The following is a 12,651-nucleotide window of genomic DNA, read 5'->3' on the forward strand; positions in this document are numbered from 1 at the left end:
TCCTCCCGCTGTGCAGGGGAGAAACGCTCTTTGACGCTGCGACATCACTAGTGCTGAGCTGACTCTGTGAAAGCACACTTGGATTTCTGGCCCAGAACCCCTTTCAGGACACTTCTTTAGGGCAACAGCAGAAAAAAAAGTACAAGGTGAGACGCAATTGTAGTATGTGAATCTAACACCATCTACTTAAGAATTAGCTTTATTTTCTATGCTCTAGATATCAATATATTTGAACTACGTATGTCCAAGGTAGCTAAAAAGTCCCGTTTACTGGTGAGAAAATAAAGTCACACATGACTTGTAGAAAGTGATGGGACGGAGTCTGGATTTCTTGCTCTCATCCTAAATTTAGAGAACACTCCGCCTTACTTCTCCACAATCCACACCGGGGCTTTTGCAGTGAGTGCAGGAGGAGCCGGGAAGCCATTTTCAGGGGGACCAGCCGCACAGAGATAGCAGGGTGCAAGTCACATTTTGGCACAGCACACCACAAGAGAGGCTGCCAGGATTTTGGACTGTGTTGCTCCCTTTCGGTCACTTGGGGACCAATCAAATGGGGCTGGAAGGGTGGGGTTCATAGGCCCTCTGCATCAGAGACCACAGCAGATTCCAGGCTTGCCCTGAAAAGTACAGGAATGCCTGAACCAACTGTGCCAACGAATCCAGCAATTGCTCACATTCATAAATCCTCTGGGAAAGTTCCTAAGCTCTGTGCATAACAAGAAATTCCAAGAGAAGCCAGGAAGGGGATGACTTCTTTGAGAGCGGCTATGATTCAAAATGCCGGGCACTGCATCATCTGTAGTCAATCACCTGGACAGGCACACAAAAAACATGACTGCTTTTCTTCTTTGGGGACTGGACTGTCTGCAGAGCCCAAATAAGTCCCCACCCAAACATAAAGCCACAGAGAACAGAGGCACCTGGCACCAGCTCTGGCAGGAGCGGTCAGCACTGTGATCAGCTTTCAAAGTTTTCATGTAACAGATGGTGTGCTCTGCCCGTGACTCAGATCTCAGGGATGCTTGGGCTGCAGCCACATGGAACCCAAATGCAGGGTTCACCCCACTTCACGAAGAAGACTGGGGAAGCATCCACCAAGCCAGATGATGAAGGGAGAGCTTGCAGGTGGGAAGATCCATCCTTCTAGCACCAAAGCTGTCCAATAAAACAGCTCACATTCACCTTCAGGTCAAAAGGCAAAACATCATCTATGTACACAAGAGTCTGATTCTGCCAGTGCTAGTGAGTTTTATTAGAAAACGTGTCCTTAGAGGACACACTGAATGTAAAGACCTTTCAGCATTTCATTTCACTCTAGAGACAAATGAGAAACTGGCCCCATCAGATAGAAGAGCCCCAAGTTCACCTGGGCTAGAAATAGACTTTCATATCCCAGAAAGCAGAGAACAAAGGGAAGCCCAGCAGTGTTCTGGGGAAGACTGCAGTCGATATTCCTGGGATGTGAGGATCATCCTAGTCCTAGAGTGAAGCACCAGCAGGTGACACTGTGCCTGGCTACCCAGGGAATGTCCTGACCCCACTCCAATCCAAATAGCTTATGAGCCCCTCTGGGTCAGCAGGACAGCCAGCTCCTCGAAGTGTAGGAAGGTGTTACCAGGGGAGAAAATCCACCATTTCATAAACCCCTAGGCTTTTGGGTTTCGGTGGTAGTGGTTTAAACAAGGAAAATGTCCCTCCAGGATTCTGGCGCTAAAATCAGTCAATACCCCAGGTTTGAGTTGACAGTCAATGTGCTGGAAATATGGACAGGAAGAATGTATGGAATCTCAGTTCCTGGCCTCAGCCTTATCAGTATGGAAATAACTTAACAGCACACAAATGCTAAAGCGGAGTTCCCAGAGTAAATCACTCCCATACCTGCTCCTAACCACACTTAACGTTCACCTGGATTTATGAGATGATGGAAGCAGAGACTCTCACAACTATTATATTCCTTTCCTTTTCTCTTTCACAGGGTCAATTTTTTTCTCATGTCTTTGTGAGGGGCCCAGGTAAGTGATTCTTAGCTGCAGACTCTCAGCGCCAACTAACATGTGGTCCAATTTTCTAAATGTGAGTGTTGTTTTTTTGCCTAGAACAGAAGCTTCATCTTTTAGTCATTTTGTTTTAATCCAGCCCAGAAACCAGATCTGTTTCCCTGCTTGCTTTCAGAAGCATGAATGCAGGGCCTCATGGAGGACAAGACTCACTCCCTCAGCAGATGCAAAGCCGCCTGCCCCAGGTACACACCCACCAACCCATCTGGTGGGTTTTGAGTTCGGAATCACTCATAGCTACAAATAGATTCTTTCAGAGGACAGTGTCCATTCGCCATTGTGATTCCACTTGAGTTAGTACTTTGAAATCCCAGCTTGGCTCTACTACCTTCTAGACAGGTATATAGTGACTATAATCAGCTGAGATCCCAACCAAACCCCAAATGGGAAAACTACCCCATGAGAAAGTCTCCAGCTGGGAAAAGCTGCCCTTGTCTCGACTCTTAAAGAGAAGAGATTCGTAATTATTTTAGTGAGTAGCCTCCCAGACAAATAATTCAATCGGGCTAATTTTCAGCTACAGTCAGGCATCCTGATGGGAAAGCAGGCCAAACAAGCCATCTGCACAATCCGAGTCTGGGTTGCCTGGGGAGCATCAGGGCTCCATTGTGTTTGGGGCCATTTTCAGCTTCTTTTCTTAGTCATTTTTTAAGTGCCTCTTCCCATCCCACCCCATCCCTGCTTTTGTGTGCGTTCGTGTGGTATATGTGCTCGATCACTCAGTTATGTCCAACTCTTTGAGGCCCCACGGACTGTAGCCCACCAACCTCCTCTGCCCATGGGATTTTTCAGGCAAGAATATTGGAGCAGGTTGCCATTTCCTACTCCAGGGGATCTTCCTGACCCAGGGACCAAACGCACATCTCTTGCTTCTCCTGCACTGGCAGGGAGATTCTTTACCACTACTGCCGCCTGGGAAGCCCCATCTCTGCTTAGGAACTTCTAGATGCAGTCCATGCATAGAGTCTCCTAGAATCAAAGCTGTGTTTAACAGGTCCCAACACACTCCCTTTTATACTGATGACATCCTACACCAACCCCTCTACCTGTTAACAAAGACAATACCTGGAGGAACTTTCAACTTAACCACAAGTAAGAGGCAAACACTTTCAACAGCAATTTTTTTTTTTTAACAGATAAACATTTCAGTTTGTTTCCATTTGTTAAAAAATATATCTAATTTTGTGATAATACTTAAATCTAGGTATCTCTTTAAAGTTGGGTTAAAAGTCAAAACATCTTAGAATGCTCAGGAGTAACTCAGTAGGAAGTAATGACGGGCTAGACTTGAAGTGATAGAAATGGAAAATAAAGAGAAGACATGAGGACACTGGCCTAAGGAAGTTGATGGGACCCAGTGAGGGGGGCAATGGATGGAGAGGAGATAAAGCTGCCCCCTAAGATGGATGAGGGCTTCCCAAGTGGCACTAGTGGTAAAGAATCCGCCTGCCAATGCAGGGGTCATAAGAGACACAGGTTTGATCCCTGGTCAGAACGATTCCCTGGAGGAGGGCATGGCAACCTGCTCCAGTAGTCTTCCCTGGAGAATCGCTTGAACAGAGGAGCCTGGCAGGCTGTAGTCCATAGGGTCGCGCAGAGTCAGACACAACTGAAGGGACTTAGCATGCACGCACAAGGTGGATGAACTGTGCCTCTGACAGACCCAGACAAAGGGTGGGGCTCATCGTGGCCATGAGTTTGTACAGGAAAGCTTTGGGCACAGTACTGGGCATAATGAGTTATAAACACCAGGGGCATATTCAAATGAGAATGCTAGTAACAGCTGGAGAGTAGAGATGCTGAGGACTAGACACACAGATAAAGGAACTGTTGGGTAGAGTTGATGGTTGGGTTATGAGAACCTATGAGTTTTCTGAAGAGAAGGTGTAAACAAAACCACCTGGAAGTGGATACAGCAAAACACAAGGAAATAGAGAGAGGACAGAGAAGGTAGGAGAAGAGCCAGAACACATCATCCCTGCCACTGGCCCCCTCTAATGAGCACCTATCAACTCGTCTTGTCTCTAAGTAGTTTATTTTTCTGTATTTAACATGGGGAACATAGCACTGCCATAACCACCTATAATTATTCCCTGTTAACAAAAGGGACCAAAATCAAAGTTATCATTAACAACATGTTCAAAATGTCAGATGTGTCAGATGTGCTTCAAAGGTATAGAAATACTTTGATTATTACCATACCTAGTCACAACTGAACAGGAAATCCTGGTGTGAGAAAATACTGCTGTATTCCTCAACATTTCCAACACAAATAGGGGTTCCCAAAATCAATGCCAAGTTTCCTCTAGCAATCTTCATGCTGTATCTTTTAAGCCAATCTTCCAAATCTCTTCTACTTCTCACCTTCAAATGACAACATCAGCACCTCTTAGGAGAATACTCATTTCTGCATGGAATGAATACAAATCTTTCTAATCAAACTTAAGCCTCTGAAAACCTCGTTTGGTTCTCAGAAAGATTCGGGCAGATACTTCAATCTTGCCAGAACAAACATCATGTGAAAGCAAATATAAATAAGACCTATGACAAAAAAGAAAATCAACTCAAGGACAATAAAATCTGCCATTCACAAGCTAAGAGACATTTATTTGCCATTATAAATACCACCATTCCCTAATAATTTGGCTCCTAACACTGGCTAAAGGCAGAACCATGAATGGACAGATGATTTAGCATTAGAAAGTAAACCTTCAGTCTCAAGAGATGTTTGTCTATAATGTGAAGGTTATGTTGTGAAGACTCATCCTTAAGGTCCAAGTTAGACAAATATACAAACTGTCTAAGGGAGGAGATGAGCAAACTCCCAGTACCCATCTGGGTCAGTTCTCCTCCAAGCCATGGGCCTTCCTCATCACTCATGTAAAAGGGACTTGATTTTATGTGCTCACTCTTTGCAAGGCAAAGATGATGGATTTTGCAACTCTGAGGATACCTGACTTTCCACCAAAAAAAAAAAAAAAATAACCCTCACATCACAAGACAGATGAAAAAAAAAAAAAAACTCTATGAGTTGTTTTCCATTTCCACTCCATTGTAAATTGAGGCTGAGCCTGAGATCACCTCATGATTCGTGGACATATGTGGAAGTAGATACCAACTCTTAATAATCTCTACTGAGATTGTGGTCATTAATCCTAAATCCCAGGGAACCAAAACTCATGAACTAGCTTCCAGTTCATCCACTGGTTTAGTCATTCCCCTGAGTGGGAGGCAAAGACCAAGCCAACTTCTCTTCTAGCATCAAATTCCATCTAAGCTAAGGGCAAAATTTAAATCTATAAGGAGAAAGCAGAAAGTGCTTACATGACTAGTGTGCTGAAATGGAGGAGGAGGACAAGAGAATCCTTAAGATATAAGGGTTAGATTTTCCAGTTATTGGGGTGGGGGAAGAAATAGGCCGTCACCTCTCATAATGTTCCCAATGGGTGTTTCCTTTCAGTCATGCTGATTTTTTTTTTTTAAAGGCACGAAAAGATGAAAAACAATTTCATCTATTAGAATTTAGAGAACATGGTGGCATTTTCAAACCTAGGATAAAACCAAGTTTAGATTTCAGAATTTTCTTTTTCTCCAGACTTGTAAGGCATGGGCTGGGGAGAAAAGGCAGGGAGAGGGGCTGTATTGCACAAATATAGAAGCAACATATTAACATAACTGGAAATATACAGCTGTTGCAAGTTTTCTCAACTTGCTATCTCTTATTTTTCACCTGGTGCCACCCACACGTTGCCACTCACACCTCCCCCAGAGAGCAACCATGCCCACTAGTAGCTGATACAGCAAGACTGTAATGAAGGCGAAGCACCTCCCTCTCTGTGCTCTCTCCCCAAGTAACTGGTGGTGTCGGGTAACATGATTTCCAGGTACAGAATATAATCAGATTGAGCAGCTGACTTTTCTGAGCTGAGGCTGACCTGGCCATGCCCTGTTCCATGACTCCTGTTGAGCTGGGATCCAAGATCTTAAGATTGTAGCTTGTCCCCTGTTCCCATGTGTTAAACAGTCAACACCCTCTGGGAATAGATTGCACTTTTCATCATTTGGGTAGGAATTCTAGAGGATGGAAATGTCCTAATTTGCTATTGCTGCATCAGCATAATGAGTCAGATTTAGGTCCTAGGGGAGAATAACAACACTTAGCACTTATATACTGTGCTTTTCATCTTCAGGGTCCTTCACTATGTTAGGCTGTAATGTTATATTTCTCTCAGCAAGATAAAGGAGTTCATTTCTAGTACTTTCAACTCCTCTTACACACACACACACACACACACAACTGTTATCACATGAGGAAGCTATCTCCTCCTAGAGAGGCACTGTTGGAGCTCTTTTGTAGAAAAAGAAATCAAATGTGAAAGGTCAATTCATACTTTAAAAAAATCTTTTATTTTTGTTTTTTCCACTAATGTGGAACATGATATCAACATGCAGATTGTCAGTTACTGGTATCTATTCAGTATTACTGCCTGGGTTCCCATACTTAACTCTCCATGTCTCATAGTCTTCTATGTCATCTTTGACCACTGAGGAGAATTGAAGACTGTCTTGGAGGATTCTGGAGGACTCTGCCAAGTTCCATACTCAGACCTCTTCTCTGCCTCATCTCCATTCACCCCTGCCCAGGTCATTCCATTGAGTCTCATGCATTTAAACACCATCTCCCAGGTGGCTCAATGGTAAAGAATCTGCCTGCCAGTGCAGGAGACATGGGTTTGATCCCTGAGTTGGGAAGATTCCCTGGGTCAGGAAGATTCCCTGGAGAAGGAAAAGGCAACCCATTCCAGTATTCTTGTCTGGGAAATCCCATGGATAGAGGAGCCTGGAAAGCTACAGTCCATTGGGTTGCAAAGTAGCTGAACACGAATTAGTGACTAAACAACAATAACAACATGCCAATGACCCACCAATTTATATCTTTAGACAGGTCCTGTATGACATATCTATATATTCATCTGCCCAGTAGATATTTCCACTTAACAAGTTTGCAAACAATCTCCTCAATTTGCCCTGCAAACTTGTTTCTCCCACAGGCAACTCCATCCTTTCAGTTGCTGCTGTCAAAAACCTAGTTTTATCCTGAATTCCATCTATTACTTCCCAGACCTAATCCATCACCAATTCCTGTTGGCTCTATCTTCAAATTAATCCAGAATCTAACCACCTCTTCCATCTGCACCTTGGACCAATCTGCCATCATCTTTAACCTAGATTCTTTGAACACCCTCCTAACTGGTCTCACTTTGCTATTTCCTTCCAACAATTTACTTTCAACTTGGCAGCCAAGTAAACTTTCTTACACAGTAAGTCCCCTATATACAAACCTTCAAGTTGTGAAATTTCAAAGATTCGAACATGTATTTGCATGTCCAATCATGTCGGTTAGTTCCCATGTCTGGGGTAATACTGTCACATGTGTGCATCCTCTACAGGTGGTTGTGCTTTTCTGTACTTTACCGTAGAGTACTGTATAGATTTCAGTACTGCAGTATCTTTATTTCAAGCCCAGGATGTCCACAAACATGTATAAAAGAAGTGGTGATATAGCTGGCACTGCCAAGAAGTACCAGCTGTTGTATTGTACTACTGAACTTCTCAAGGTACTGTACTGTAAGATTTAAAATATTTTCTTTATTTGGGGGGTTTGTTGTTTATGTATTATTGTGTAAAACCTATTACAGTACAGTACTATATAAGTGATTGTGTTAGTTGGGTATCTAGGCTAACTTTATTGGACTTAGAAACAAATTGGACTTAACGCTCTCTGGGAATGGAACTTGTTTGTATATAGGAGATCTGCCGTATGTAAGTCAGATGCTATGATACCTCTCCTTACAGTTGTCCTATAGTTCTAGGCAATGGCAACCCACTCCAATACTCTTGTCTGGAAAATCCCATGGATGGAGGAGCCTGGAAGGCTGCAGTCCATGGGGTCGCAAAGAGTCGGACATGACTGAGCGACTTCACTTTCACTTTTCACTTTCATGCACTGGAGAAGGAAATGGCAACCCACTCCAGTGTTCTTGCCTGGAGAATCCCAGGGACAGGGGAGCCTGGTGGGCTGCTGTCTATGGGGTCACACAGAGTCGGACACGACTGAAGTGACTTAGTAGTATGGTTCTCCATCTCACTCAGACTGAAGCCTACTCAGCTTTCTTGGATATGATCCTGCATGCCCACTCTGCCCATCACTGCACACCCTGCTCTTTGCTGTTGCTCCAGCGAAGAGCACCTCCAGCCTCAGGGCATTGCACTTATTGCTCTCTCTACTCTCCTCCCCAGTCCACACCTGGTTCTGACTTCTTCCTCCTTCGGGTCACAGCTGCATGTCCACTCACCAGTGATGCCCCCTAGATCACTCCCTAAACCTCCCTGTGCCCCTTCCCTGAAATGTTTTTCTCTACAGCACTTATCACCTTCGGACATGTTACATATGCTAATGTTTTTACTTGTTTACTGTTTGTCTTGCCCATGAGAAGTGAGCAACCTGAAGTCAGGGATTTTTTGTTTTCTGTTTTAAAATCAGCTTTAGTCCATAGCATATTCACCAGTGCCTTGGACAGTGCCTAGCACGTGAAGGGCTCTCAAAAATATTTATTGCATGAATAAATGATGAACAAAAGTTTCTCATCTGTTTCAGGACATGCACTAGCCTGACTAGGCAAGTTGAGATCTGTGATACTGCTAGTGAGGCATGCTCTTTCAAGAGAAAAAGTATATCTCTAATTAAAGAGTTTTGAAGCTATGGGTTTATGCTAAGGTGGAAGGTTGAGGCAATTATGGAATGCATCATCTGCTATATAATACATGCTGTGGATACAGACACTGGGGCTTTTCCATTGGTCATTACCTGCCTCTAGCCTGTCCTCACTCTATACATATATTGAGATGCTTTTGGAAATGTATCAGGATTAAAGATAGTCTGTCGAACAGACTTTTTCCTGACAGACGGGCTAAACAACGATCAGCTCCCTATTTGCTCTTTGATAGAATTTTCTAGACCAAACTTCAGCTAGAATTTTAAAGGTGGAGGAAAGGACAAGCTCAGTCTTTCTAACATTTTTGTATAAAGTATTTAGCAAGTTCAAGCAAAAATCTTTTTAAACCAAATTTTCCATATAAACAAATCCATCTCCCACTTTACAAAATAAAACTCGCTGAGGGAACTAATGGGTTTCCCAAGTGGCGCTAGTGGTAAAGAACCCACCTGCCAATGCAGGAGACATAAGAGACATGGGTTTGATCCCTGGGTTGGGAGAATCCCCTGGAAGAGGGCTGGCAACCCACTCCATTCTTGCCTGGGGAATCCCATGGACAGAGGAGCCTGGAAGCCTATGGTCCATAGGATCACAAAGACTCAGACACGACTGAAGTGATTTAGCATGAGGGAACTAATGCAAATCTTCTATTAACAGTCTCAGAGGAAAATAAATTCAAAGAGAGTTGAAATGTAGAATTAAAAAGCAATTGTTATCTGAATGTGCAGCAAATGGGACGAAGGAGGAGACAGAACTTAATGATGACAAGGTATGCCCTGAAAAAAGAACTTGTATTCCAGGACTTCCCTGGGGGTTTGTTGTTTAAGACTCCCTGCTTCCAATACTGGGAGCACAGGTTTACTCCCTCATCAGGGATCTAAGATCCCATACGCCTGCCAACCAAAAGATATTTTTTAAAAAAGAACTTGTATTCCTACTATTCAAGTGGGGAACAAATAAATGAAGCAGGAGCTGGTGGTGACAGTGTGCCAAGAATGCTGGAAGCTGGAGAAATGTGGATGAAGGGATGAGTAGAAATATGTTGGCAGATGAGAGAGCATCTCCTACTCCTCATTTCCCCATCATGTGGCTTCCAAGGAAATCACCAACACACCAACATACACAAGAAGTCACCAACACAGCTCATCTGGCCGTTGGATGAGTCACCCTGCCTTAGGCCTCAAGAAAGTGCCTACTTGTGTAGTCATGGCCACTGAGGCTGGATTTGGCCCACTGGTTTGAACAAGGCAGTGGAAGAACAAACTTCGACAGTCTGAATGCTTTCCAACTTCCAGTGCGTGCAAGTGAAGTTGGGGTGTGAGACACTGGTCATCTGAGGGGCCCACCCCAAAACCATGGGGGAAGCTGGCTGCAGGATCCCCCACCCACATACCCTTCTCAAAGTCATCACATGACTAATGTTGCTAAGAGCAACATTGGAAAGAGAAGAAAAACATAGTTCTTCAATGGCAGTAGTCCTCCTCAACTTTGTTTGCCTGAATATTTTAACACTTTTTTGTAGTCAACTCACAGAGAATCAAAAGCAACTCACACACACACAAAAAAACGTAGATCATGAAAATGTCATTCTACATTAAAAACTGGGACCAGAGGAAATATAAACTGGAACTGAAAGTCTAGTCTGTGGGGAAGTAAAATGCTCATTACCGTGTTCTAAAAAGTTCTCAAAGTTAAAACAGTCAGTTTGGCCTCGTGTTAATCAAGCAGTCAAAGCAAAAAGAGAAACAGAACTGGTTTAAGAATTCTCATGTCCACAAGGAGAAAATATTTCGGTTCCTCAGGGGAAGCAAACCATTTCCTGGAATTCAGATCTGTAAGAATTTCCTCCCCTGGGGCTTCATATAGGAGATGGTGAGTACTATGCAAAGAAGATCTAAAACCACAAGCCCATCATGGGCTTCTAAAGCTGCTGTTCTTGGTAAATATCTTCAAGAAAATCAAGGGCATACACTTTGACTAAAACCCTCCTGTCAGAATGAAGACAATATGGACCAAGTATACACCTTACTTATAGTTCGGAAGAAGCCAATCTTAACTATCTCAAGGAATGAATGAACTTAATCTCTCAGTTGTCTACATATGTCATGTCCATCAGGAGAGCTAAATTTATTACTCAACCAGAGTAAATTTACTAGACTTTTTTGTTCCTCTCTTCCTTGCTATTTTTATGGTTTTTAAAAATCTATTTCTATTGCAATGAAATATAGAATGCATGCCTTCTATTTTTATTTAGTTAAAAATTTTAAGTACTCAGAACAGCATCTGGCAAATAAGTGCTAAATAAGTGTTTGTTTTAAAAAAAGAAAAAAAAGGCCCTTCACCACTGGGTTGGGGCTGGGGAAGTAGGAGATGGTCAAGTATGAATAACTAATTATAAATAAAATGAGTTGCTTGAGATTTTATATCCCTCTTGTAACCTATTTTCAGGATTTTTCCTAAAGCAATACAGACTGAATACAGACCCTTGGCTATTGTGATGTGAGAATGTGACATGAAAAATCTGGTGGAGAGGGATTATTATAATTTCACATAGAGGGAGATTCAAAGGTTTTGAAACACTTAGAGAAATATCAGAGCCTTTTAAAATTTCTTCTCTGGATGGAACAGCTGGAAATTCAGAATCCATTACAATGTAGCTGGTACCTCCTTTCAACCAGCTTTCACAGTTTAAGTCTCTGGTCACAGGATATGTCTAATTTGTTGTTTAGGACATTGTGGGCATTCAATAATGGTCTATAAAAACAAACTAAAAAATACTAAAAAGCTTCATTATCTTACTTACTTGTGCCTCCATTTCTTTTCCTTAATCTGATACAGTGATTTTTAAATGCCAACACAACAATAAAAAAAAGAGTATATTCTGGAGGGATTCATAAAGTAGATTTTCTACATTTGTAAGAACAAATAATGCACACTTATAGTGAACCTATTATTTTCAACAACAACAAATACACGATACTATGACCAAGAAGGAACTGTGAAATGCAGTAAACAGACACCAGGAAGATGACAGAAATCAGACAGTTATAGCCTGGGTCAAGATCAGATGAAATCCTCTCTCCTACTGCTATGATCCTTCACTTGTCATCTTACCCTCTGGTCCCTGTCTTCTGCACTTACCACCCATACAAATCTTGCTATTATTCAGCAAAGTAAAACAACTAGTTTTGAATGGAAAATTCCATGAGTTTATCTGACTCAAGTCAAGAATAATTATGATCCATGCTGATGTATGGCAGAGACCAGCACAACACTATAAAGCAATTATCCTCCAATTTAAAAAAAAAATCAGGATAATTTTTGGCTTGAATTCCATATTTCATATAATCTGCTTTTCCCATGATTTTTCTACCACAACCAGAGATTCATCCATTAAAAAAAAAAAAACATAAAGCACTTGTAAATGGATAAAATGCTGTTTTAGAGCCACATCAGCACAACAATGCCACCTAGTTTCAACACAGACGTGTCTAGCAGGTACTAGAGAAAACACTTGTCCAGGCATCCAAGTGAACCTACCCGCTTGCTGCTCTCTTCCTCCTGAGCCTTCCTGAACTCATGCTCTAGGGAGCAGTCCAACTCACTGAAGAGCCCCACCTCCTCGCAGTTCTTCAGGAATCTCGTTGGGGTTGGAGTTTGATCTGAAAACAAAGACCAAGTGATTAGACAGGGAATCTTTTCCTCAAAAGCCAATGGCATGCATGACCTAAATTCACTAATCCCCTCCACTAGCCTTAATGACGATGCCGAGTGGCAATCCATAACTTTCCAGCCCTTTACATAAAATTAGAATA

The 12,651-nt window shown here is 42.5% G+C and overlaps 1 protein-coding gene across 3 annotated transcripts in view; it reads right to left on the minus strand.

Annotated features, from left to right (window-relative positions):
- Positions 1 to 12,651, minus strand: part of CREB5 (cAMP responsive element binding protein 5) — a 439,163-nt gene that overhangs the window by 328,874 nt on the left and 97,638 nt on the right. For all 3 annotated transcript variants that reach the window (XM_070787904.1, XM_019958835.2, XM_019958834.2), the window contains exon 4: positions 12,377 to 12,498. In XM_070787904.1, the coding sequence (XP_070644005.1) occupies positions 12,377 to 12,498 (122 nt within the window). The remainder of the gene's footprint in view (positions 1 to 12,376; positions 12,499 to 12,651) is intronic.

The sequence above is a fragment of the Bos indicus genome, chromosome 4 (genome assembly GCF_029378745.1).
Source record: "Bos indicus isolate NIAB-ARS_2022 breed Sahiwal x Tharparkar chromosome 4, NIAB-ARS_B.indTharparkar_mat_pri_1.0, whole genome shotgun sequence".
In the NCBI taxonomy this organism is placed as follows: domain Eukaryota; kingdom Metazoa; phylum Chordata; class Mammalia; order Artiodactyla; family Bovidae; genus Bos; species Bos indicus.